This window comes from Ceratotherium simum, chromosome 9, assembly GCF_057802395.1.
Source record: "Ceratotherium simum simum isolate JZ-2026a chromosome 9, ASM5780239v1, whole genome shotgun sequence".
Taxonomy (NCBI): domain Eukaryota; kingdom Metazoa; phylum Chordata; class Mammalia; order Perissodactyla; family Rhinocerotidae; genus Ceratotherium; species Ceratotherium simum.
In genome coordinates this window covers 49,217,088-49,243,380 of record NC_141908.1, presented here as the reverse complement: position 1 = coordinate 49,243,380, position 26,293 = coordinate 49,217,088, and the positions used below count along the sequence as shown (strand labels likewise).

The 26,293-nt window shown below is 38.0% G+C and overlaps 1 protein-coding gene across 5 annotated transcripts in view; it reads left to right on the top strand.

Moving 5' to 3' along the window:
- LRP2 (LDL receptor related protein 2) overlaps positions 1 to 26,293 on the top strand; it is a 203,479-nt gene that overhangs the window by 112,510 nt on the left and 64,676 nt on the right. For all 5 annotated transcript variants that reach the window (XM_087435357.1, XM_087435356.1, XM_087435355.1 and 2 more), the window contains 13 exons: positions 2,129 to 2,295; positions 3,281 to 3,424; positions 7,636 to 7,745; positions 9,631 to 9,808; positions 12,008 to 12,221; positions 13,348 to 13,587; positions 15,917 to 16,105; positions 18,337 to 19,257; positions 19,391 to 19,556; positions 19,939 to 20,097; positions 21,470 to 21,759; positions 22,505 to 22,708; positions 23,659 to 23,901. In XM_087435357.1, coding sequence (XP_087291483.1) covers positions 2,129 to 2,295; positions 3,281 to 3,424; positions 7,636 to 7,745; positions 9,631 to 9,808; positions 12,008 to 12,221; positions 13,348 to 13,587; positions 15,917 to 16,105; positions 18,337 to 19,257; positions 19,391 to 19,556; positions 19,939 to 20,097; positions 21,470 to 21,759; positions 22,505 to 22,708; positions 23,659 to 23,901 — 3,225 coding nt within the window. The remainder of the gene's footprint in view (positions 1 to 2,128; positions 2,296 to 3,280; positions 3,425 to 7,635; positions 7,746 to 9,630; positions 9,809 to 12,007; positions 12,222 to 13,347; positions 13,588 to 15,916; positions 16,106 to 18,336; positions 19,258 to 19,390; positions 19,557 to 19,938; positions 20,098 to 21,469; positions 21,760 to 22,504; positions 22,709 to 23,658; positions 23,902 to 26,293) is intronic.

Below are 26,293 nucleotides of genomic sequence, written 5' to 3'. Positions count from 1 at the left end.
TTCACCGGTTCGGATCCTGGGCGCGCACCGACGCACTGCTTGGCAAGCCATGCTGTGGCGGCGTCCCATATAAAGTGGAGGGAGATGGGCACGGATGTTAGCCCAGGGCCAGTCTTTCTCAGCAAAAAAAGAGGAGGATTGGCAGATGTTAGCACAGGGCTGATCTCCTCACAAAAAAAAAAAAAAAAGAGAGCGGTGCCAGATTTTGAGTAAGTAAAATTTAAAATTTCCCCTCTGAAATTAGAAAATATTTCTATGGAAATATTTTCTATTTTTATGGAACCAATGAGCATTTATAACATATAATCAATAAATAATTAAGTAGCATCTCAATATAATTTCAAGGTACATCTGAAACTCATTATATAGTTTTCATTTTTTGTTACTGTAGTTAAAACAAATGAATTGAGTGGTAATTTGATATTCAGTCAGTAGTACCCAACCTGCACTTTTTGTAGAGTAGAATTAAGATTAAGAATATACGTTTTTGTCCAAGAGACCTGGCTGTGTGATCTTTGTTAAATTGCTTAATTTTTTTGTGCCTCATTTGAAAGTTAGTGGGGCAGGGAGGGGGGATAACTATCTAACAAACCCGGTTATGAGGCTTCAAGGAGATAAATTAAGTGAAATGATATTTGCCTGGTGCATCCTGTGTGTCACACATTCTCAGTAAATGGGGGCGATTATTATGGCTAGTGCAGTTGCTCAGAAGAGAAGCAATGTGGAGCATTTGGAAGAAGAAGGGCTTGTGAGTTAATCTCTTATTGTATTATTTTCTGTAGAAGTCACAGAGTCTCTGCAAATCTTACTGGCCTCAGTTGAAAACAACTTTGCAGGCTTGTTGTGAAAGACTAAATGCTATATATCATAGAACTTTGTAAAATATAAAGCATTAATAGTTGCAAAATTTACTTTAAATTTGTACTAGGTAAATAAATGCTGAGTTATTTCTCAGTAATAGGACTGTCAGGAACAAAGAAAAGCTAATGAGATGTGAAAATAAGTAAAGAAAAAAGTGTCAAAATAATCCTGCTGAAGATGGAAAGCTTCCCAGATACCAAAATAATGAAAACATCATTTTATAGCCCATGAAAATTATGCATAGATTAATCATTTTATATTTAGTCTTAATATGTGATGTATGTGAGTCTTAATAACAGAAAACTCACATTCCAAAGTTTTCCTTTTCTCAGAGAGGAATTATAAAATAAAACCCCACTTTTAAATTTGATTAATTTAGATTTTTTTGATAATGAGACAACAGCTGAGGTAAAGCTTATCTTTGAAGATTGTCTTTGAAAAAGGACCTCTTATTAAGTGAACTGATAGTTTGAAGGAGATATTATGAGGATGTTTAAGTTGCAATGTACAGACACTTCTAAGAGCTTAGAAGATACTGTTAACATATTTAATTATGCATCCATCTATTTATTCATTTCTGCGGTCATTCATTTAGTTGGCACATATTTATTAGGCAACTATTATATGCCAGACTCTGGGCACATAATAGTAAATCAGACACAGTCGTTGCCTTTTGGGAGTTAGAATCTAGTGTGGAAGACAGACATTAGGCAAAAAACAATTGGTGGGATTATAAATGGGATTTATTTAGTAATTAAAGTCTCTAATAAACACTAGTCAATACTTTGTAGTATTGTTTTATTTTCTGAACATACTTAAAACTGTCATTCACCAAGAATAGTATATAAGTTTTCTTTTATATCTTTTTGCAAAATCCAACTCTCCTTTCCCTGGGTTATTTAGTATCAGTGATGTTTGTCTGCATGTAGAAATGGAAGAATTTCTTGACTGCGACTCTTAGCAAACATGGATGGTTTATCAGTGTAAGTAAGGAATTAATGAAGAGTAAAGTAAATACTGATCTGCCCTGGGAAAGTCCACAAGCATTGTGTGTGGTGTTGGAGGTCTGGTGACCCAGCAACTCACTGAAACCCAGTGGAAGGCCCTGGATTGTCTGATGAAATATCTACCGTGCGTTATATTTATTGCTGCAATGCTGCAATGGCATTTTATCCCATAAGATGGTAACATTCCCCTGCCTTCCATTACTTTAAATGTCTGGGAATAGTGGGGTATGATTTTGACTGATATTCTGCTATTTTCACAGATGATCAACCTTTCTTAATAATTGTAAGACAGAGCATAATTTTTGGAATCTCCCTTAATCCTGAGGTGAAGAGCAATGATGCTATGATTCCCATAGCAGGGATAATGAATGGTTATGATGTTGAATTTGATGACTCAGAGCAATTCATCTATTGGGTTGAGAATCCAGTAAGTTTTGAATAACATTCAAAGTATATAACTTGTTCTCGAAGAGCCTAGCTGCACTGCTGCCTTTTTATAGGCAAACTTTTGCTGGGTGGATAAAAGAGAAATGGTCCAGAAATAAATTAATTTACCACTAAGTTTTTGATTCAGTGGGGGATGTAAATGGGAGGTTGGCCTGGAACAAAGATCAGAAAACTCTTTAGCTTTAGAATATTAAGCACATTTAAGCTATTGGGTATCATTTATTCATACAGCAAGTATTTATTAAGTGCCTGCTGTTTGCCCTGCACTGAACTAGCTGCTCCCAATGGCAGAATACACGCCAAGAAGAAGCAGTAGTAAAGTGTTGCTCTTAAGGAGTTTTAAACTAGTAGAAGATATTAGCCTAACATAAAAATGATCACAACTCAAGAAAAAAAGCAGTAATTCCCTAAGGAAGTTTTAGGAAAGCATTTGATGTGGCCGTTGGGGCCTTCATTCACAATCTTTGCCTCCAGGGTAAAAAGAACACTCCACCAATTCCCTTCCCATTAGGCCCCTTTCCTCACCCTTTAGGGAAGAAACCTGTGAGGATAGGGGAGGGGCAAAGAGGATACAATGAGGAAGAGAGGAAAGATCTTTGTTTGATGCTTGTCACCTCTATGTAATATATACTCCTGGCCTCCTGATTCACATGTGTGACTTTGGTTGTTTTTATGACTCTTTGGCCTGTGGTAGTTAAGAAAGAAATCTCTGTAGCCAATATTAGAGGTAACCTGAATGGTAAACCTTGTGTCTTCCTGTGACATACTTAAAAATCAGTGTTTTCAAAGTGTTGCTGGCATTAGCATTATACACAATGGGCCACCCAATGACACTGAACCTTAGCCTATTTTCTAAATGTGAGGAATATTAAAGAAACACAGCAGCTGACACTAGCTGCAGTGAAGAAAGTGCTTTCACGCAGAAGCTGTGGCCTTCAAACACCTCTCTTTGTCTTTCTTTCCAGGGTGAAATTCACAGAGTGAAGACTGATGGCACCAACAGGACACTGCTTGTTCCTCTATCTAGGGTGGGGTCTTCTATGAGCCTGGCCTTAGACTGGATATCCAGAAACTTATATTATACCAATCCTGGAACTCAATCAATTGAGGTAATGATTCTATAATACTATTTACACAAACACTGGTTTCTGATTCATGTAAAATCTATTCTCAGGAAATGCTCTCATGGATTTTGAAATTAATTTTAAGCAGGAAGCAAAAGGGAAGAGATATTAGAACTAACTATTGAAGTCTCTGAAGCTAAGGAAGAAAACCTACTTAAAAATAAATTATTGGAACTTTGTACTGTCCTATTTTGTTTCCTCCTAAGTATCAGTACTAACATGTTCATATAAAAGGATTTTAGATATTTTATAAAAAACAATAAAAAATTAGGTAAGGAATTCAGCATAAAGGGAAGATTATAGTAGACAGGGAATTTACACTATCTTTCCTCATCAAGTCTTCAATGCTATTTCAGTTCTAAACCAAATTTATAGGTTACCTCTGTTCTAAGATGGAAATCTTTCTAAGGCTCCAATATAGCTTTTCTAACAGTGAAATAGAAAGTAGAAACTTGATTCTAATTCCTTTTATAATCTTCTCTTTGTGGTAAGTTTTCTTTTTACTCTAATTCTCAGAAGAAATTCTAGATGGGGTGCAGGTATGAAATCACATGAAGGAAATCAGAGATATCTTGACTAGTATTGGTTTGCTCCACTCTGCGACAAGATTAAAACATGTAGGGATTATGAATTCATAATAATTTGGAAAGTGAACATTCCTAAAGCAAAAGGAGGGACTTGTGAGAGGGACAGTTAGCAGGGCTATGTAGAGTGACAATCCGCTACTCAGGGTGAGGCACCAGCTGGTAAGTTGGTTCTCTGTGGGGCATTCAGAAACATAGATGTTGAAGATGAAGAAGGCACACAGCAGCCACGTGGCTAATTTAGAGCAGATTCGATAGAAGGAATGCTTATTCCATAGTCAGAACAGTGCTTTACAGTTTCCAAAGGTTTTCCACAAACATCATCTCATTTAATCCTCACAACATTCCCGAGAGCAGGCAGGTGTAGTAAACACTCACAACGAGAGGGATGTTGCCAATATGCACACATGCTATAACTTCTAGAATATCTCAAGCTAGGTGGAATCATCAGCTCTTAATGTGAGGGGAACCTTGGAGGCTCATCTGGTTCAAGCCCATTGTTTTTTATTTTTTTATTTTTATTTATTTATTTATTTATTTTTTAAAAATTTGCACTTTATTTTTTTTCCCCCAAAGCCCCAGTAGATAGTTGTGTGTCATAGCTGCACATCCTTCTAGTTGCTGTATGTGGGACGCGGCCTCAGCATGGCCGGAGAAGCGGTGCATGGGTGCGTGCCCAGGATCCGAACCGGGGCCGCCAGCAGCGGAGCGCGCGCACTTAACTGCTAAGCCACGGGGCAGCCCCCCATTGTTTTTTAGATAAGAACCTGAAGCCCCCAGAAATTAAGAAATTGGTTTAAACAGTCACCTTCGGTGGCCTGATTCCCAGGCAGTGTTCTGACTTTGCCTTGTTATAAACCACACTTCTAGCAATCCAGCCTGCTTTAACCCCCTTTGACAGTGACAGAAGGTATTTTTCATAATCTCACCTGAAATATCACTTTTCCATCACAACGTAGGCAAAATTTCTGGCCCAAGACCCTTAATACCAAACTCACATCTCTCTAGCGTCGGCTCAATGGACAGCTGTCTTAATTCCACGTGACGATTATATGCTCCCGCTCTGTCTCTTGTCTCTTGCTTTGTAGATGGGGGTCTGCCCTTTTAGACAGGTAGTTTTCCAAAAGCAGGAAACATGCTCCTCCGTCATTGTCAGGTACAATGGAAAGGCACAACTTGAAGAATAACTGAGTGTATGTGTATACACATGTGCGTATTGGTCAGGCCACTTTAACCATATAAACCTCAAGTTTGTCATTGTGCCTCGATGTAGTGAGGTGCAAAGGGAAGATTATTTGCTTTGGAATCCAAAGACCTGGGCTTGAGTCTGGCTTACTTGCTCATTTATTCATTCATTCAACAAACACTAGTAAATGCTTTCTATGAAGCAGACCCATGGTTAGTCCTGGATATTTAAAGAAGAATAAAACATTTTTTTTCTGCTTTTAAGTAGCTCACACATTTGAGAGCTGGACATGTAAACACTTACCTTTGTTCCAGTGTAATAAGTGTGATACAAGCAGTGACTGTAGAATGCTTTGTGATTGGGGGCAGAGGAAAATGGGGGGAGGGAGAATGAATGGCAGGCTTCCCATAAGCAATGACTTGTGAGCTGAGTCTTCAGGGATAACAATATTTATTTCTGCCAAATGAAGAAATAGGGAAAAGACATCTCAGACAGAGAAAAACACTTGAATCAAGACCCGGAGATATGAAAATGTATTTTGTGATTGGGGACAGCACTGTATTTCCTCTACTCACAGGGTGTTTGACCTTGGACAAATTACTTAATTTCTCTGACCCTCTGCTACCATGTCTGCAAAATGAGGTTAATAGCTCAATAAGTAAAAGTACTTCTTGACACTGAGGTATCCTGTGAATACAGAGTCCTGTTTCCCTCAAATCATCAATATATTTAGAATATCCATAAAGGACTTGTGAGAATAATGATCCAAAGGTAAATTACCCTTTTAGTGTTTTCGTTGGTTTTCTCCTTTGCTGATATGGATTGTGACTCTTCCAGGTGAGTGTTATGTTGCTTAAGAACACAGGAATAGTGTGCACATACTGTTTACCTGTACAATATCCCTTCCAGCATAAGAGTAATTCACGTTTAATTCCAACTTGAAAATAAAAGAGAATCATTGAAGAAATGGTTTTCCACTAGGGGTAGCTCTGTGCCCATTCACTGAAAGCAATTTTGTAGCTGAAAAGTGCAGCCTACAGAATGGCTGTGTGAGAGAGAACTTGATATATTCCAAAAAAACAAGAAAAGGAACTTTCCTTTGAACCAAAGAGATCCTTAGGCCTAGGAAAAAGGAGAGAAATTGTAGCAGAAAGAAGCAAAATGAAAAGAGAAAAATTATATTAGTGCAAGAAGGAGAGAAAGATACCAGACAGGAGAGAGAAAAATTTAGAGAGGAGAGTGAGAGAGAAATGAAGGGTGTGTGTGTGTGAGAGAGAGAGAGAGAGAGAAAACAAATACAGAGACAGAGAGAGGGGCACCTATAGAAACATAAACACAGATATACAATAATCTATTTGTTTTGAAAAGCAGCTTTATAGAAAAACCTTCATGCAAATCCACAGGCATTTTCTAATTTTTAACTAGTTTCTCTTCTGACTGTCTCAAGGTCATATTAAAATAGCTTTGTTCCTATATAAGAAACTGCTTCTAGTCCAATAATCTGTATTTCTCTGTGATATTTCAGGGTTCTGTTAACATTGTGGTTATAACGATTATAGCATTAATAATTAAAAATGAATAACATTGGGAAAGCCACTAAGTCTCTCTAGACCTCCTTTTTCATGGTCTGTCATATGGGCATAATAATGGTATCTATCTCACAGAATTATTGTGAGGATTAAATCCAATAATGCTTAGTATAGTGCCTGCTACATAGTAAGTGCTCAGTAAATGGGCCAATAAAAAAAATAGGAAACATTTACTGAACACAATTGTACTGGGGGCTATGTTAAGTGTTGTACATGTATTATCTCATAGTCCTGTGAGCTCTAGAAGGTGCCATTATCGTCCACATTTTACTGATAAAGAAACCAAATTCAGAGAGGGGAATTTACTTGCCTCAGGTCACACAGTCAGACCTGGCAGGGCAGGGATTTGAACTCACCTGTTTTAACTCAGGCTGTTAACTTGGCACAGAATTCACTTTAACTCTGAGTAAATTCAGACTGATCAACTAAGTTTGCAGTGATGGACCACTGGGTGCTACGGTCCAGTCACTGGGGTGCAGGAGAGCAATAAGGTTCCCATTTGTCTTCCACAGAGTTTTCTTTTATCTTTTTCTGAAGGCATTTTTGTAGTTCCTCTTAAGTTCACCCATTTGAATCTTTCTTTGATTCATATAAATTTCCTTTCTTGAAACTTTAGGTGAATTGAAAATAGGAATTTGAGAAGTGATTTTGCTTTTCTTCCTCTCATTTTCTGTTGAGCCCATTTCCTCATAGCCCTGAAATGCAATTAGCGACTATCTGAATCTCACGCAAACCCTCCCATTCATCCCTAATTTGTTGTATAAGTTCTTCTTCATCTCAGCTTTCTTTGTTTTCCCCTTATGGAACTCAGTTCTAATAAGTGACTTTATGCTATAGGTTTTGACACTCCAAGGAAATGTCAGATACAGAAAAACACTGATTACCAATGATGGGACAGCTCTTGGAGTTGGGTTTCCAATTGGCATAACTGTTGATCCTGCTAATGGGTGAGTATTCATAAGTGGCACATGTCTTCTATCCAGCACCATTCTTGTCAATGTTATGGTCTGACAAAATGGAAGATTTCAAACTTAGGACCTTTTCTGATTTCACATGCCAACATTTGAAAAATACAGATCTCAGTGAGAAAGAGAAATAGCTCTGAGTTATATTTAATGTGAAGGATATAATTTGTGTTTTGTTCTATGTTCTTCAGATTAATAACACTGCACTTAAAATTAATTGCAAACAAGCAAGAATTTCAGGGATTTTAAAACAGAATTATAAGAATGAACAATACATTCTGATTTTGAGCGAATGTGGAAAGCTTTAAGGGGGTAGATAACATTTGAAATGGACCTTGAAGGATGAGAAGGCTTCCAGTAGGTGTAGCGTGGGTCACAACTTGGGAATGGTACTTGAAATCAAGTGAGCAGTGAATGTGAAGAAGCGTGGCAGTATTTAGCATGATTGTGTAGAGGGCTGGAACCAGAGTCTTGGAGTAGGGGGCAGTTGACCAGATTCAAGATACAGCAGTTACAGTCATTTAGGAACAAATCATGGACTTGTCATGCTAAGGAATTATACTTTATTCTTTTGAGAAATAAGGAGCCAGTAGGGAATTTGGAGGAAGGGAGTGACAGAACCAGATCTGTATTTTGGAAAGTTTGGTCAGGATTGGATTGGAAGGGGCCAGGGGTGGGGAGACCAGTTAGAAGAACTTGTTCAGCTAGGGATGAGAGTTCTCAGTTAAGATCAGGTAGCTTAGATTTTTAGTGAACTCAGAGTTCACAAGAGTTTTGTGACTTCATCCAGGAAACTTTTGGTAGCCTGGAATGGGAGAGGAGAAAGAAAATAATGACAGGAACACAGGGTTAGCAATTACCAAGCTAGGTACAATGGGAGATCAAGAGAATAAATAAGAATATTGTTAAAAAGGTTATGTATGAGGTCCAGGCATAGAGAGACTGGAGGTTTGGGACCTTAGACACGTTTTAAAGGCAAAGAACAGGATCAATAGGAGAAATAAAATAGGAGCAGGGAAGAGATTGGTGAGTTTAGTCAAAGTAGAGAATTTCAGAGTTTGAGAACTTAGAGGTAGAGAAGTTTGGATTTGGAGATCATGGGACGGGTATATGGGATTGGTGGTGGAAGTATGCAAAAAGAGATGATTGGAATTAAGAGGTTTGAGGACTTGTGGGAAAAGAGTGTAAGAGGATTGTCTATTGAGGCTACAGCAGGTGGTGAGATAGAAAGGAATGAAAACTTGGATTCAAGTCTAGAAGTTATATCCTCAGTGGAAATGGAAAATAACCCTTCATATATTATAATGAAATTTCATATATCGTAGATTAGGCAATTCTGTGTGGTGATTCGGGTTCATATGTATGTATTGCATTTTTCATCACAGAAATCAGAAAAGAAAGTAGCTGGTTTTCTGGTAAATGATGATTTGGAGCAGAATTAAACAAGACGCTTGAGAGATGAGCAGGGAGGTACTTGACAACTTTCATACGAGCTTTGTCCGTCCCAGTGTACTGGGCAGTATATGATTCTTTGAAAAGGATTGACTGTCGATGTAGGCTCCTTCTTGGTGATAAGCTTCCAACCTGCCTGACCAAGCTAAAGGATCACCCACAAATGGAAGATGCTAGCCTCTTGTTTTAGATACCATTTTAAACAGCCTCTACCCCAATAATAACTAGGAAATATACAGACATTGATAGAACACTAGTTAAATTCTCCTACACATTGTATGTAAAAAAATTTTGACGTGTCAGACTTCCTCCATTGAATCGTGCGCATCTTGAGGATGAGAAATACACATTTTCCATTTAAATATTTAATGACATCTTCTGTTTCATTGAACACTGATGTTTTTCATGGTTGTAGGAAACTGTACTGGTCAGACCATGGAACATACAGTGGCGTTCCTGCCAAGATTGCAAGTGCTAACATGGATGGCACATCTTCAAAAACTCTCTTCACTGGGAACCTTGAACACGTGGAGTTTATCACCCTTGACATCCCAGAGCAGAAACTCTACTGGGCTGTTACCAGCAGGGGAGTGGTATGAGCACCCTTTTGGTCTGTTGGTCTTCATTGCTGAATCTGTGTAGCTGATAACTGTCTGGCAGTGGTTCTTGAACAATCTCACTTGGCAACTTGCATCAGTGTTTTATTGCCCTTTCTCCCAATAACTTCTTTCCCTTGAACAAATCTTACCCAAATTGAAGTCCAGTTCTTTATAATATATGCATAGTTCCTAATAGAATAATATTTATTACTTTTTCCCTTATCTTTTGTTTTTCTTCAGGATAAAACAATTCCATTTCTGATTTCTTATTTGTCCTTTAAGAGCCATTTCTTTCATATTTTCGTAATGTCAATGCTTTTCTTTGAAAGTTGTCTAGTCTCTTCAATTGTAGAGATTAAATATACGTGTGTGTGTGTGTGTGTCTGTGTGTGTGTGTATAGAAAGCTTCCGAGCTCAGTGTCCCCTCATAGCTACATATTATTCTCTAATGTCCTTTTGTGGTAGATGCATATGTGAAAATTCCCTTTACTGGTGAGTTTAAACTCCGACGTTGAGTTCATTATATTCTGCAATAAGCAGCAGAAACTATATAATTTCATTCATTCACAGAAATAATATTTGGTCTTCACTGCTGTGGTTTTGCAGCTGAGCTGGGACTAGGCACAAAGAAGGTACTCAATAATAATTATTGATCAGTTAAAATATTGCTTTGGATGCTGAATTGAATGTATGCTAGTATCTTCCTTGCTTTTTAAACAGTAGTGATTTCAGATCTGTCTTTAACATTGATGCTTTCCGTAATATTGAGCAGGAGGTTTGGTTTTCAGTTCATTATCAGTTCAACAAGTACTAATTTCACTCCTAATATGTACTTGCAATGGTGATAAACTTTGAGGATTAAAAACAAGTGGAGATGTGTGTGAAAGCACTTTGCAGGCTTCAGTGCATGTGTGCAATGTTGAGGAAGCTCTTGCCACATGATGTGATTTCTCCATACAATTTAGCATGTCCCAGACAGTACACACCATCTCCTTCCCGTCCAATTTCTACATCTGCTCTGCCCTCCTGAATCTGTGAGCTTGTTAGTGGATTGACTTTCCATCCTTTCTCCTAGGCTAGAACCCTCGTATTTCTCTTTCACTCTAATAACCATGTCCTCGTTTAATTAGCACAAAATCCTGGCAATTCGTCCTCTCCCTCTTTTCTCAGGCCCAGCCTTTTTCTGCCACCTCCACCATTCTGAGCCACTTCTCTCTAGCCTTGACTAGACCATGGCTCTCATTCCTGAACCCTGCTTTCATGATGGAGACACGTTGGCCTCATAAAACTGTAACAAATAGATTTGATCACTGCTTATCCCAGAACCCTGGCCTAGAGTAGCAGCTCCAAACACTTCAGCCGAGCCTGGTCAGCTAATCTGATCCTAGTCTGCCTCAGCAGCTCCCCTCCAAGCTTATCTTCCCTATGCTCTAGACTTCTGGAACTTCTGTCAGTTTCTAGGGCATAACCTGCTCTTGTAACTGCTGGGTTCCCTTGTCCAGTGAGGCAGTGAGTCAGACCTCATGTTTCTCTCACCAGTATTCAGCTCAGATCCTGGCACAGAGGAGGCACTTGAGGCAAGTTTTTGGAATAAAATCAAACCAGCCGTGGCTACATTTTGTTTTTCTCCCAAAAGTAGACAACTTGTCATTTCTCAATAGGAACTTCATTCTTGTGAGTTCTATTCCAGTTTACCAGGGTTGTTTTGACTAAGGCTTGTTACTGTTCCAATGTAACAGCACTACCGTCTGCCCCATCCAGTTTTGCTGTCTTCTGTGCTTGTATGGAGCACATTTCCTATCCCCATTGCAGAAACTGTTGGTGAAAATGTTAAATGCAGGGTCAGCCAACTCCTGTGTAACAGCCCACAGTTAGACATTAAATGTGTATCCTTGACCAGAATATCACACACAGGGACTATAGATGTTTAGTCCCCTTTTCTTCACCATGCCATCTGAGGAAGTTGACTTATTTGAGCTCCAGCTTCATTATCAGTGAAATGGGCATAATGACATTGCCTGACCTACTGCTCTGTGTAGTTGTGACTATCAAATCAGAAAATAGATATAAAATTCTCCATAAAGGATAGAGTGCTATGTAAATGTGAACTATTATTAGTAAGAGAATATTAGTTTTAAATGTTTTTTTCATTTCACCATGAATCAGTCAATAATGAAAATTCTGATCTTTTAGATTGAAAGAGGAAATGTGGATGGTACAGATCGAATGATTCTGGTAAACTATCTTTCCCACCCCTGGGGAATTGCTGTCTATGGTTCCTTCCTTTATTATACTGATGAACACTATGAGGTCATTGAAAGAGTTGACAAGGACACCGGGGCCAACAAAGTCATCTTGAGAGATAATATTCCACGTCTGAGGTGCCTTCGAGTTTATCACAAACATGGTAAGTATTTGCCACTGAAACATACACATTCATGGCTGTATAACATATATTCGCATCTCTGTACACTTACATATATAAACACATGCCCACACACAAACCCGTGTACATACACTGCCTGCAAATTGAAATTACCCAAAATATGTTTAAAATGATAACCATGTCTTAAGCGTGGTTGAATGTCAAAGCCTAAACTGGCATCTGAAAGGCCAGATTGACTTCACAGTAAGCTTATTCCCATTCTTTCCCCATCACTTTAAACTCCTTACTTTGCTTTTGCTTCCTAGTACTTCCTGACATATTATCTATCTGTTTATTGTCTGTGCTCCTTGTTAGAATGTAACCTCCAGAAGGACAGGCGTTTTGCAGGACTTGTTTCTTGCTTTCTACCCAGTAGCTAGAATAGTTCCTGGCACGTTGAAGGTGTCAGTAAATGTTGGATACTTGTTGGGAAAGTGTTAACAGGATAGGATTTTTAATCTTAAATGGAATACTCTTAGATGTTGTCTTTTTCAACATATTTTTTCAGAGATAACTGTAAGTTTTGATTTTCCCCTTTAAGTTAGCATTATCATCTAGAGATTATTTTTTATAGTTTTGATGTATTTTATATCTTTTAGTCTCTAACCAAAGATTATCAAACATATTGTTTGCTGTCCCATAACCTAGGTTTATTTGGTGTTTATTTTTATTGCATGTGGAAAAAACCTTTAAATATTCTTATTTAATATACCTTACATCAAATGTCCATCACATTGTTGATCATGTAATTAAACTGATATAATTTTAAATGCCAGTCTATAGGTCAAGAGGGCAAAAAACATTAGAATTTATATGCTGACCTCCCCAATTCTTCTAATTCTTGCATGATTTGTGGAAGAAAAACAATAGATGCTCCCATCTCTAGTTATTATATAATAATTGTGGTCCTGTTTTAATACACTTAATACCTTTAAGTGTTAGTTGTATAAGCTCTAGTCTCTCCAATATTGTTTTTAGGTTAACTCAGATCCCATATTTTGTTGTTAATTTTTACAGTGAATTATTTGGTGAACCAATTTTAAAAATTTGAGATTGAGTGGAAAGTAGGTGGAGTGAAAAGTTACGAATTAATTTTGATGTCTTTTAGACTCTGCTGGATCCTCAAATGGCTGTACCAACAATCCAAATGCCTGTCAGCAGATTTGCCTGCCCGTACCAGGAGGACTGTTCTCGTGTGCCTGTGCCACTGGATTTAAACTCAATCCTGATCATCAGACCTGCTCTCCATATGAGTCTTTCATTGTTGTTTCCATGCTGTCTGCAATCAGAGGCTTTAGCTTGGATTTGTCAGATCATTCAGAAGCCATGGTGCCAGTGGCAGGCCAAGGTACGTCAACTCCAGTATAAGTAAGATTTGACTTCCTCTGGTGCCATGTTGAAGTCCTTGGTGCTGTAAAGCATTTCTCCATGTTTGGATTCAGCACATAATGAAGCTTGTCTTTCCCTTTAAATAAACTAGCTTAGCCTCAAGTGGTTCTCAAACTTTACTGTGCATCAGAATTGGAGGGCTTGTTAACACACAGATCTGGACCCTATCCTCACATTTTCTGATTTAGTAGTCTGGAGTAGGTCTCCAAAATCTGCATTCCTAACAAGTTCCCAGGGCATGCTGATGTTGCTGGTCCATGGACCACACTGAGAACGACAGACCTAGAACAATATAGAATATAACATGAGATTGCACGAAATAGTACAGAGTTCGTATTCAAAAGAGCAGTTAATGGAGATTTAGGGGAGAGGGTATACTATTTAGAATAATAATGAAATAGTCCACAATCTTATTTTTTAATATGTATTTGATTAGTGTCTCCTTAATAACTATATTTTTACACCACTTTATGCTTGCATACTGTGAACATATAAAATGATCACTTGCTTTCTAGATCAACCAAGAGGTTTCTAGGTATATGTTACCACAAGAGGAACTAAACGTTGACTAGCAGCACAAGGAGTATGTCATAGGCTGATGACAGAAATAAAAGGAAGAAAGAGAAGAAAAAAGGATGAAGGGAATGAAGGGGTGGGAGAGATGGTCAGAAGAGACAGAAATGCATATGGTGAAAGGACTCAGAGTGCTTCTGGCACCACACATGCTCCTACTTGATGACCATATTCACATGTACTCATGATTCGTCTTTGTCTTCCCTTATCTGAAAAGTTATGGATCTAAGTTGCCATCTTGTAAAGATATTATAAAATCAGTAACTTTTTTTCTCCCAACTTTCCATTTTGAAAAATTTCAAATGCAGAAAAGATGATAGAAAGGTACAGTGAACATCCTTATACCCTTCACCCAGATTCAACAATTGTTAACATTTTGCCTCATTTGAGCTCTCCTAATCTCTCTGAGTGTGTTTGTGTGTGTATACATACATATACATACATTTTCAATGAACTTTTTGAAAATATATTGCAGATATCATGACACTTCACCCCTATGTACTTTAGCATGCAGCTCCTAAGGGCGTTATCATTTAATATTCATGTTCATATTTCTCCAGTTGGCCTCAGAATATCTTTTATAGCTATTGTTTTGTTCCATCCAAGATCTAATCAAGATTCATGCATTGTATTTGGAATGTCTCTTTAGTTTCTTTTAATTTATAGTAGTTGCCCCAGTTTTTTGTTGTGACATTGATTTTTTGAAGAGACAGAACTGTGGTCTTTCAGAATCTCACATTGAGGATTTGTCTGATTATTTCCTCATGGTGTCATTTAACCTGTCATTCAATTTATACCCTGAATATCCCATAAAATAAAAGTTAGGTCTAATTTCTTGATTGGATTGGGGTTGAACATATTTGGCAAAAACACTACATAGACCAAGCTGTGTACTTGATACAGAATCTCATTAGGAAGAACATAATGTCAGCTTGTCCCCCTCTTAGTGATGCTTAAGTTTGATCACTTGGATAAGGTGGTCACCATGAAATGTCTGCTTTTTAAAGGTATATTTTTCCCTTTGTAATTTGTATGAAATCTTTGCGATCACACTTTGGCCCTCCATGAATATCCTGTTCCCCAAATATCTTTTACCCATTGGTTTGAGCAGCCATTGATGATCCTTGTCTGAAATGATTGTTTAATTGGAGATTGCAACATGGTGACTTATTCTGTCATTCTTTCTATGTTTATTAGATAACATTCTTCTAAAAGAAGAGCTTTCCTTTTTTCCCAGTTTATCTTTAAAAATTTTATTATCACATGAACTTAAGTTTTAATTTTTTTAATTCAATGTTTTATAATCATTTTCCATAATTATTCTTTTGATATCCAGTTGATCAGTTTTGGCCAGAGAGAACCTCTTGAAGTGGCCACCTGTATTCTTTCGACATGATCACATTAGTGTTTGAATGCTTTCTTGCTTCTTGGTATAATGAAATGCTCCAGGCTCACCTCATATCTTCCCTCCCCAAACCTATAATCAGCTATTTCTCCCAGAAGCCAGTGCTACTTATTGTGGGAAATGGTTTATAGAAACCAAGATCTGGGTGGTAGGTGTTCTCGTGGCAACTGGGAAATGAATAGTTTTATTTTGTAATGAAGGCATGTCAGAGCAGGGAGTTGGGAATGAGGATATGAGAGGAAGAGCAGACATTTAAAAGTTCTAGTTCCATCTAGAGCATTGGTTAATAATCTTTTCTTAAATGTTTCAGGACGAAATGCACTGCATGTGGATGTTGATATATCTTCTGGTTTTATTTATTGGTGTGATTTTAGCAGCTCTGTGGCAAGTTATAATGCAATCCGTAGAATCAAACCAGATGGGTCTGCTTTTACAGACATCGTTACATATGGGATAGGGGAAAATGGAGTCCGGGGTATTGCACTGGATTGGGTAGCAGGTAGGTAAGCTATATAGTGATTTTTTTGAAAAGGCTTTTTATGTTTGCATCTCTATCATCTTATTTTATGCTATAAAGTTTAGCCTAACATTATATACGCTACAGATCTGTTTTTCTAGACAGTTATCGAGATTAAAGATAAATTGAATTGTGCTTTTAGACTAAGCTGTATGTCTATTAAGTTAATGATAAAGTTTTCAGCTGACAGATTTATAACAGATTATCTCATTTTCTTCCATTATGAACATAGTCTGAACTGTATGCAAAATGACTAGAAATATTAAATTATATGGGTTTGTTCTTTTTCACACTTAGATTAGCACCTAATTTCTAAATTAGAAATGTCTAAATTTTTTTTTTTTTCCATTTGTGGGGAAGCCCTGAGCTAACATCCAAGCTAATCCTCCTCTTTTTGCTGAAGAAGACCGGCTCTGAGCTAACATCTATTGCCAATCATCCTCCTTTTTTTTTTTCCCCAAAGCCCCAGTAGATAGTTGTATGTCATAGTTGCACATCCTTCTAGTTGCTGTATGTGGGACTCGGCCTCAGCATGGCTGGAGAAGCGGTGCGTTGGTGCACACCCGGGATCCGAACCCGGACCACCAGTAGCAGAGCGCGAGCACTTAACCACTAAGCCATGCGGCCGGCCCCGTAATGTCTAAATTTTCAAAGACAAAGATTTTAAAATATAATGTAAACCATGAAATGATAATCATTTATTTTAAAGCTGAGCAATTTTAGTTGCCAAATTCTTAATTGCTTCCTCTTGTTGATGTCTAAATACACTTTTGATCATTAGATACTTTCTCTATTGTAGTTATATTGAAATGCTTGACCTGACCCAATTTTATATTAACTTAGTTATATTGATTGATTCATGTACTTAATTTTGAATTACTCCTCAATTTTAATGATAGATTGAGAAACAAATGCATTAAATATAATTTTTTGATTATAATTCCAATCTATAAAAATAGGTATCATTGTGTGTTATCAAGTTTGGTAAGTAGACATCACTTAGAAATATTAAAATACATTATGAAAATCTAGGTACTATTATAAGAGTTTACTGCAAATAGTAAATATGGTAGTGTAGTTAGATAAGTCTTTAATTGGGTTCCTAAATCCCATCCCTGACAACAAATTTACTACATTATTTCTGAGGGTATAGGTAAAGCAGGGTCAGCAGTCTATGGCTTATGGGTCAAAAGCGGCCCATTGCCTGTTTTTGTAAGGAAAGTTTTACTGGCACATAGCTATGCCCATTTGTTTATGTATTGTCTATGACTGCTTTCATGTTAGGATGGCAGAGTTGAGTAATTGTGAAAGAAACCATATGTTCTGCAAGGCCTAAAATGTTTACTATCTGGCTCTTTACAGAAAAAGTTTGCCAATCCTGGATTATGGGATTGGAATATATATATGTTGCAATTAGAGATAGGTAATGAAAAGAGTAGATCAGTAACATATTGCTTATTGACCTGATTTCTCTAGAGCAGTTTTGATTTAGGTCTAGGAACAAAACAGATGTGCCTTGTTAGCAGTATTATAGTTCAATGACAGATTTTCAACTGCGTGGAATCAATATGGGATCACTCTCTATTCATTACACTGTCTTCACACCATGGTCTTTTTATCCTAGTATTTATATTGTTCTGTAATGCCCAAAGGCAAATGGACTTTTGTTTTGGTGGCTTTGGAAGGTTCATGGGATGAAAACATCTACACTATTTAGGAAGACTAGGAAAAGACCTCACATTAATGCTAATCACAGAGAGCATTTGATGACATCGATGACAACCTGAGATGCTGCTGGCTCTCCCTCTTTGCTCCTTTCATCATGTTGGAGTAGAAGTTAGATCATGATAATGTGTATTTAGAGTCTTTGAAGATTTAGGTGTTAAATATTCAGGTAGGAGAAGAAGGACATTCTGGAAAATACATCTTTCAGTAAAAAGTGGGTTATGACATTTGCTGTGAATTCAAGTCTGCTTTAGAAGCTGAAGACAGGCACATTCTCTTTAAATTTGAAGAAACAATTTCTTTAGTTACTAAGAGTAAATATTTATTTTTATAAGTCTAAACTGAGACATTTATTTATCATCTTGGAAAAGACGACATATACTGACCCAAACGTCAACCTTACCTATTCTGTTATGAATTTGAAAAGGTATCTTCTTTTTTCCTTCTTGGTTTTCCATTCATCAGCATGCTCTTTCATTTTCCTGCAGGAAATCTTTATTTCACCAATGCTTTTCTGTCTGAAACACTGATAGAAGTTCTGCGGATCAATACCACCTACCGCCGTGTTCTCCTTAAAGTCATAGTGGATATGCCCAGGCATATTGTTGTAGACCCCAAGAACAGATACCTCTTCTGGGCTGATTATGGACAAAACCCAAAGATTGAACGTTCTTTTCTTGACTGTACCAATCGAACTGTGCTTGTATCAGAGGGCATTGTCACACCACGGGGCTTGGCAGTAGACCATAGCAATGGCTACATTTATTGGGTTGATGACTCTTTAGATATTATTGCAAGGATCAATATTGAGGGAGGGGAATCTGAAGTGATTCGTTATGGCAGTCGTTATCCAACTCCTTATGCCATCACTGTTTTTGAAAATTCTATCATATGGGTAGATAGGAATTTAAAAAAAATCTTCAAAGCTAGCAAGGAACCAGAGAACACAGAGCCACCAACAGTGATAAGGGACAGTATCAATTGGCTAAGAGATGTGGCCATCTTTGACCAGCGTGTCCAGCCCCGGTCACCTGAAGAGGTCAACAACAACCCTTGCTTGGAAAATAATGGTGGATGCTCCCATCTCTGCTTTGCTTTGCCTGGATTGCACACCCCAAAATGTGGCTGTGCCTTTGGGACCCTGGAAGGTGATGGCAAGAGCTGTGCCATTCCAACAGAACATTTCCTCATGTTTGCCATGTATAATTCTTTGAGAAGCTTATATTTGGACCCTGAAAACCATAACCCACCTTTCCAAGCAATAAGTGTGGAAGGAATTGCTGTGGCCCTGGACTATGACAGCATAAATAACAGAATCTACTTCACACACTCTTTAGCACCTAGACACAGCCAGATTTCCTATGTCAACCTGAATTCAGGAACCGTTTCTCCCACTGTCATTGTTTCAGGTAAGTGCACTCCAGCTGCAGCTTCCCTTGGAAGTAGACACGACGGGGTCAACACTTGTGGATGACCAGTGGTTCTAAAATGTGTATTGAGACTCTAACACCTTTTTATGTGTGTTTCTTGGTGTATGTCCAGATATAGGGGCTGCTGATGGCATTGCCTTTGACTGGATCAATAGAAGAATTTATTACAGTGACTACACCAACCAGACGATTAACTCTGTCGCCGAGGATGGGTCTAAGCGCGCTGTGATAGCCCACGTTTCAAAGCCAGGAGCGATTGTGTTAGATCCTTGCCGAGGGTGTGCCATGGTCTTCTTTATCATATTTCTGTCTGCTTATTTCTGGAGGGAGAGGGGCCTGAAATTATTTTATGTTCATAGAGAGTTAACGTTTTATGGGCTTGTAACACTGTAGCTACAGATTCAGGGATGAAAGCACATGAGTGACTTTACCTGGGAAGGAACTCCCGTTGATACTAGAAAGGATGGCAGCATACTAGGGAATCAATGCTCTGACTCAGTAAATCCCTTTTGGGCAAGTTGTGTGAGTGGGAATGGAGTAGGGTTTCATCTGCCATATTAATGTCAATTCGTAGTTAAAGAATGCTGCCATTCTTTTTAAGTGAAAAGGATTATGAGGTTCTTTGTAGTGAATTAATTATGACTCTTTTTCGATAACTAGGTACATGTACTGGACTGACTGGGGTACTAATGCCAAAATTGAGAGAGCCACACTGGGAGGAAACTTCCGGGTACCCATTGTGAACAGCAGCCTGGTCTGGCCCAATGGGCTCGCTCTGGACAATGAGGAAGACCTTCTCTACTGGGCAGATGCCAGTCTGTATGTGTCTTTGGTTATTAATGTGGGTGTTGAAAAGAAGAGTTCTTCCCACTTCCAAAGAAGAAGGATTTGCGTAAAGAATACAATATGCTAAATAGATGTGGCCAAAATATAGAATCACAGTTTTAGGAACTATATTCTAGCTTGGTGAATGAACTTGAATGAAAATTGATCTATATCATGAGATTGAATAATTATGAACTAAAGGGCATCTAAAGATGCATTACTACATAAGTTAATTTCAACTATAATTACAAATGTAATCATTCAATGTATAATCTCCGGGCCCCGTGTAACTACCATAAAATATGAATGACTTTTTTTTTTTTTTTTTTGCTGAGGAAGATTGGCCCTAGACTAACATCCATGCCCATCTTCCTCTACTTTATATGTGAGGCGGCTGCCACAGCATGGCTTGTTAGGCGATGCATATGTCCGCGCCCAGGATCCCAACCCATGAACCCTGGGCCACCAAAGTGGAGCATGCAAACTTAACCACTACACCACCAGGCTGGCCTTTATGAATGATTTTTAAATGCAGACTGATACTAAGTTTTTTCTGGGCTTTAGCATTCAGTGTCTTATAAAAACATTTTCCTTTAGTTTTTACTTTTGGTCATTTTCTCAAATAGATTCTTTCTTCTCAGGCCAGCTTTTTCTCGGCCAATTACATAATGTTTTCCGTATAAATTTTTGTCAACTCTAATTTTATATGTAACTTCTCAAAGTACCCTTGAAATTACTCACAATCCAATCATCCTAATGGAATAGTTGAAGAGATGAGATGATTTCGTTTATTATGGCTGGTGTCTTCATGTCAGGAATCTTAACTTCTCCTGCTTATTATCTTATGATTTTGGTCTTGTGACACCAAGCACCTAACAACCTCATCTTTTCTTCATTTTCCCGTTTCAAAAAAGCAGTGATGTTTTTGTCTACATTTGGATCATTTTAGTTAAATATTTCAAGGTACTCAGTAAATGACAAATCAAAAAAGTCATTAAGGGCTTGGGAAGGGAAAAATAATTCACATTTCTATTGAGTGACTACTATGTTCTAAATACCAAATTCCATGCATTACGTGTATTATTTCATAATATTCTCCTGTTTCTAATGTCAGCCTGGTTCCTTTTTTAGTATTACTTGTAGATTATATTAATATTTGGAAATCAATGATTTATATAAGCCATTGGTTTGATAAGCAAAGTTTGACCTCCCATCACCAGAAGAAACATTTCTTGCTGTCATATGCTCCACTTGAAAAGAAAGTTGGAGCTTGTGTAAAGCAATGGTTAGGCCCAGGCATTGGGCTGCTAGTCAAGGAACTTATTCTTTCTGGATTCCAGCATTTTTTTTTTTAACTTCGTTTTAGGCTGAAGATCGAACGCAGCACTCTAACGGGCATGGGGCGTGAGGTCATTGTCAGCGCAACCTTTCATCCTTTTGGCTTGACTCTCTATGGCCAGTATATATACTGGACTGACTCATCTGTAAAAAAAGTTTACCGAGCTAACAAATATGATGGGTCAGGTCAGACTGCAATGACCACAAGTTTTCGCTTCCAGCCTGAGGATATTTGTGTTGTTGTGAAGGACCAGCAACGGCAGTGTAGTAATCCTTGTGATCGGTTTAATGGGGGCTGCAGCCATATTTGTGCACCAGGTAAGGCATTGCCCATGAAGACAGAATCATGCAGAGTAGTAACAATGATGACAGCTGGTAGGACAGGTTGGAGGAATATTCAGCTCTAACAGGAGGAAAAAAATGCAAATTCTCCTTGATTTCAGAGTAATTCATAAAATAGGTTTGGGGGTTCGTATACTGAGAGGAAGACTTTGACAGGTTTCTTTCCTATTCAATATGGGTCCCTCTTATGAAGGCATTTTTAATTCAAGCTTGATGGTGGTAGAAAGAAAGTTGAGGGTTTGGCTACTGCACTTCATGACTTGAATAGAAATTCCATCAATGAGCTTACCTTCCTTATAAAAGGACTTCTTTCTTCCACTTGCGAGGTACCATCTATAGCTTGAAATATTTCTGATGATATTTTAGAGTATGGTATGTGCTTCAGGGTGTGTTTTATAGAGAACAACAAATTCATAGGAAAATGTGCCTTTTCTTACCATTGCTTTGCAGATTTTGTTGAGAAGGGAGACTCATTGCTATTGTTTCTTCTGTAGACGAGAGGTAGTTGTTTAAAGATTAGGGTGAATTAGCCACATTTAGTAGAAATTGGTGGTTGTTCTTCTTGATGAAAAAATGACTCAGAGTATGGTTGAAAGGTTGATGGGAAGAGTTTCTATGGCTCGTCTTATAGCACATTTAATATAGAAGCTGTTGCCAGTGCTATTCTGGAGGAGAAAATGCACACAAATCTTTTCCTTTTTCCGGGCCTACCTTTCTTCAGGTCCACATGGTGCTGAGTGCCAATGTCCACACGAGGGCCACTGGTATCTGGCCAACAACAATAAGCACTGCATAGTGGACAATGGTACACGGTGTGATAGTTCCAAGTTCACCTGCCTCAATGGGCGTTGCATCTCAGAGCACTGGACATGTGACAACGACAATGACTGTGGTGACGGCAGTGATGAGCTGGAAAGTGTCTGTGGTGAGTTGGACTCTTGGAGCTTTTTGTTCGGCACTAATGATGTCTTTATGCCAAATATTTGGTACAGAATCTTGCTGTGTATGAATACATTTGAAATTTGTGCCTCAGCATCTTGTTAGAACTGAAAGACATTTACCCTGAGAATCCAGACTGCATTTCTATTAAATCACATATAAGCTGATATATATGCCCTGGAGTAGCATGTGATGCTTTATTAGGAAGCACCTTTGTAGTGGTTAAGAGCAGACGTGCCGGATTCAAATCCCGGCTATGCCATTTACAATCTGTGTAGCTCTGGGAAAGTTACTTAACCTCTCTGAGCCTCAGACATCTCATCTGTAAAATGGAGTTTTTACTAGGATTCTTGTAAGGAGTAAGAGAGACAATATATAAAAAACACAGCATGGGGCTTGGTGCATGCTAAGTCATACTTAGCATGGGACTAAGGGCTCCAATAGGTGATTGTTATCATTTTGTTAATTTTCATAGCTGAAAGATCATTAAGTCAATAATTTTATTGAAATCTCTCCGAATATTCAACTTCCATCTGAATAGGGTGAGTAAAACACGGTGGACTTTCTTAGGAAGTTCTGAGGTTAGTTACCTTTTTCTAGTAGACTGTGTATGGGCTAAGAGTTTTATTTTCCCCAAAGAAATTGTATTTGCATGCTTTTCTGTGATTGAGATAAACTTTTAAATTGAGATGATAGAGAAATGGAGTGACATTTTCATTTACTTGAAATACTTCATTTGCAAAAAAAAAGCATACAACATATTTGCTTAATCCAACTAATTTAAAGTCTTATCTCACTTTGCATGCAGTCCATTTTGCAGCTGTTTTTGCCTTGGAAGGTAAACTCAAAGTGTCTATTTTATTTGGTTGTATCTTTTTAGAAATTAGAATGATCCTTTAGTCAAGAGGTTTCTTCAATGTTTTTTCCTCCTCTTAGCGTTTCACACCTGCCATCTGACATCCTTCACCTGTGACAATGGGCGATGTGTCCAATATCGTTATCGCTGTGATCACTACAATGACTGTGGTGACAACAGTGATGAGGCAGGGTGCCTGTTCAGGGACTGTAACACCACCACGGAGTTTACTTGCAGTAACAGAAGGTGCATACCTCTTCAGTTTGTCTGCAATGGTATAAACAACTGCCATGATAATGATACTTCAGATGAGAAAAATTGCCGTAAGTTCATCTTAAGTACTTGTTGTGCTTTGGGGTCTGAAGTTTTAGAACATGGGAGATGAAATTTTTATATAAAAACAAAAGCTTTCTAAAAAAAGAACTAAGTATTCATCTAAAACATAAATTTCATTTTAATACATTCGACTAAATGACTTTTAAAAACAACTATACCTAATATTTGAATTATTTACCTAAATTGATGGAGTCATACAACCATTGACTATTTTAACCTTAAATATTTTATCCTTGATTTATATATCTGCCAGACTAAAAATTGATTTGACAAAATCTTCGGTTGTTTTAAAGCTCTAACAATAGTTCCTGACAAAAATTATTGCATATACATGTTGTGGTTAATGTTTGTTGTGCAAAAAGCTATACAGTACAATGTTGACTGTAATGATTTGTCTTTTTAGTTTTTATGGTAAATTGCTTTTTAGTTAATTGATTTTTCCAGAATTTCTGGGATTTGCATGTTAGCATCTTTGGAAAACAAAGGGGCAGAGTGTAGGTACAAATATATTTTCAGTTTGGTTATATCCACATACTCTGCTGCTTTTGTAGGTAGAGTTATACACGATATTTATTTGGGTGTGCTTTTTAAAAGAAGTATTTCTTATGGAAAATTTCAAACATACACCAAAGTAGAAAGAATAGTTTAATGTGTTCATCACCCAGCCTCAACATTTATCAACAAGTGGCCCATCTGTTCCATTCATCTCCCTCAACTTTTCTGAATATTTTATTTTTTACTCATTTATTTATTTTTGTGAGGAAGATCAGCTCTGAGCTAACATCTGATGCCAATCCTCCTCCTTTTTCTGAGGGAGACCGGCCCTGGGCTAACATCCGTGCTCATCTTCCTCCACTTTATATGGGAGGCCGCCACAGCATGGCCTGACAAGCGGTGCGTTGGTGTGCGCCCAGTATCGGAACCTGCGAACCGTGGGACACCGAAGTGGAGCGCTCACACTTAACCGCTACACCACCAGGCCGGCCCCCTTTCTGAATATTTTAAAGCAACTCCCAGACATGCATATCACAGGTAAAGAAAGACATTTTGAAAAATAACTACCATGCCATTATAATGCCTAGGAAAATCAACAATACCTGTTTAATATCCTTGAATACTCAGTCCATATTCAAATTTTGTCACATCCTCAAAATGTCTTTTTACAGTTGTCTGTTCAAATTAGGATTCAAACAAGGTCTACACATTGATTTTGGTTGTTATAACTCTTTAATCTTTTTTATGCCACAACAGTGCCACTTTTTTTTTTTCTTTTGAGGAAGATTCACCCTGAGCTAACATCTGTGCCAGTCTTCCTCTGTTTTGTATGTGGATCACTGCCGCAGCAGGGCCGCCAATGAGTGGTGTAGGTCTGCTCCTGGGAACTGAACCTGGGCCAACAAAGTGGAGCACACCAAACTTAACCACTAGGCCACAGGGCCGGACCCATCACTTTTTTTTTAATGCCATTAATTTGTCCTGTGGAATGTCCCACATTGTGGATTAGACTAATTGCATAATGGAGCCATTTAATTTGTTATTTTATCCCTCTTATTTCTTATTAACTGGAATTTAGATCTAGAGGTTTAATTATGTTAGGTTTGGTTCTTTGGGTAAGAGCACTTCATAGGTGGAGCTGTGTGTTTCCTGTTACATCCACATGAGGCACATAATGCTTGGTTGTTCCACTTGAAGTGATGATGAAATTAATCAGTGTATTTAGAGGTTAGCCTGAATCTTCCCTTAGGAAGTTCCCACCAACCTTTAATCCAATGGTTTTTGCATGCGTGGATTGTTGTTCCGTAAAGCCATTATTTCTTTAAGGGTTACAAAATAGACATTTTAGAATTCTATTGTTCCTTCCACATTTATTAGCTGAGGTTCTAAAAAGAAGATATTTCCCTTATCGACTATTTGTTACACTGAAATACATTTCTATAGGATAACTGCTTGATCCTTTCCCTTTATTTGTCAGTTTTCAGAGTAATGAGTAGGTGACACATGAGCACTAAGTTTTTGTTTTGTTTTGTTTTTAGTAATGTATTAAACTCATGGATTTTTACATGTGATGTGTTTTAATGCAGGGAAGTCATTTATTCTTTTTGGTGCTCAATTGTCCTATCTTAGTTCAGTAGGAGTCCTGCTAAGTTGGCTTCTCTGTTATTTTTGTGTGTGTGTGTGAGGAAGATCAGCCCTGTGCTAACATCTCCCAATCCTCCTCTTTTTTTTTTTTTTTTCTCGCTGAGGAAGACTGGCCCTGGGCTAACATCCAGGCCCATCTTCCTCCACTTTATATGGGAAGCCGCCACAGCATGGCTTGCCAAGTGGTGCGTCGGTGTGCACCCGGGATCCGAACCTGCAAACCCCACCGCCACAGCGCCA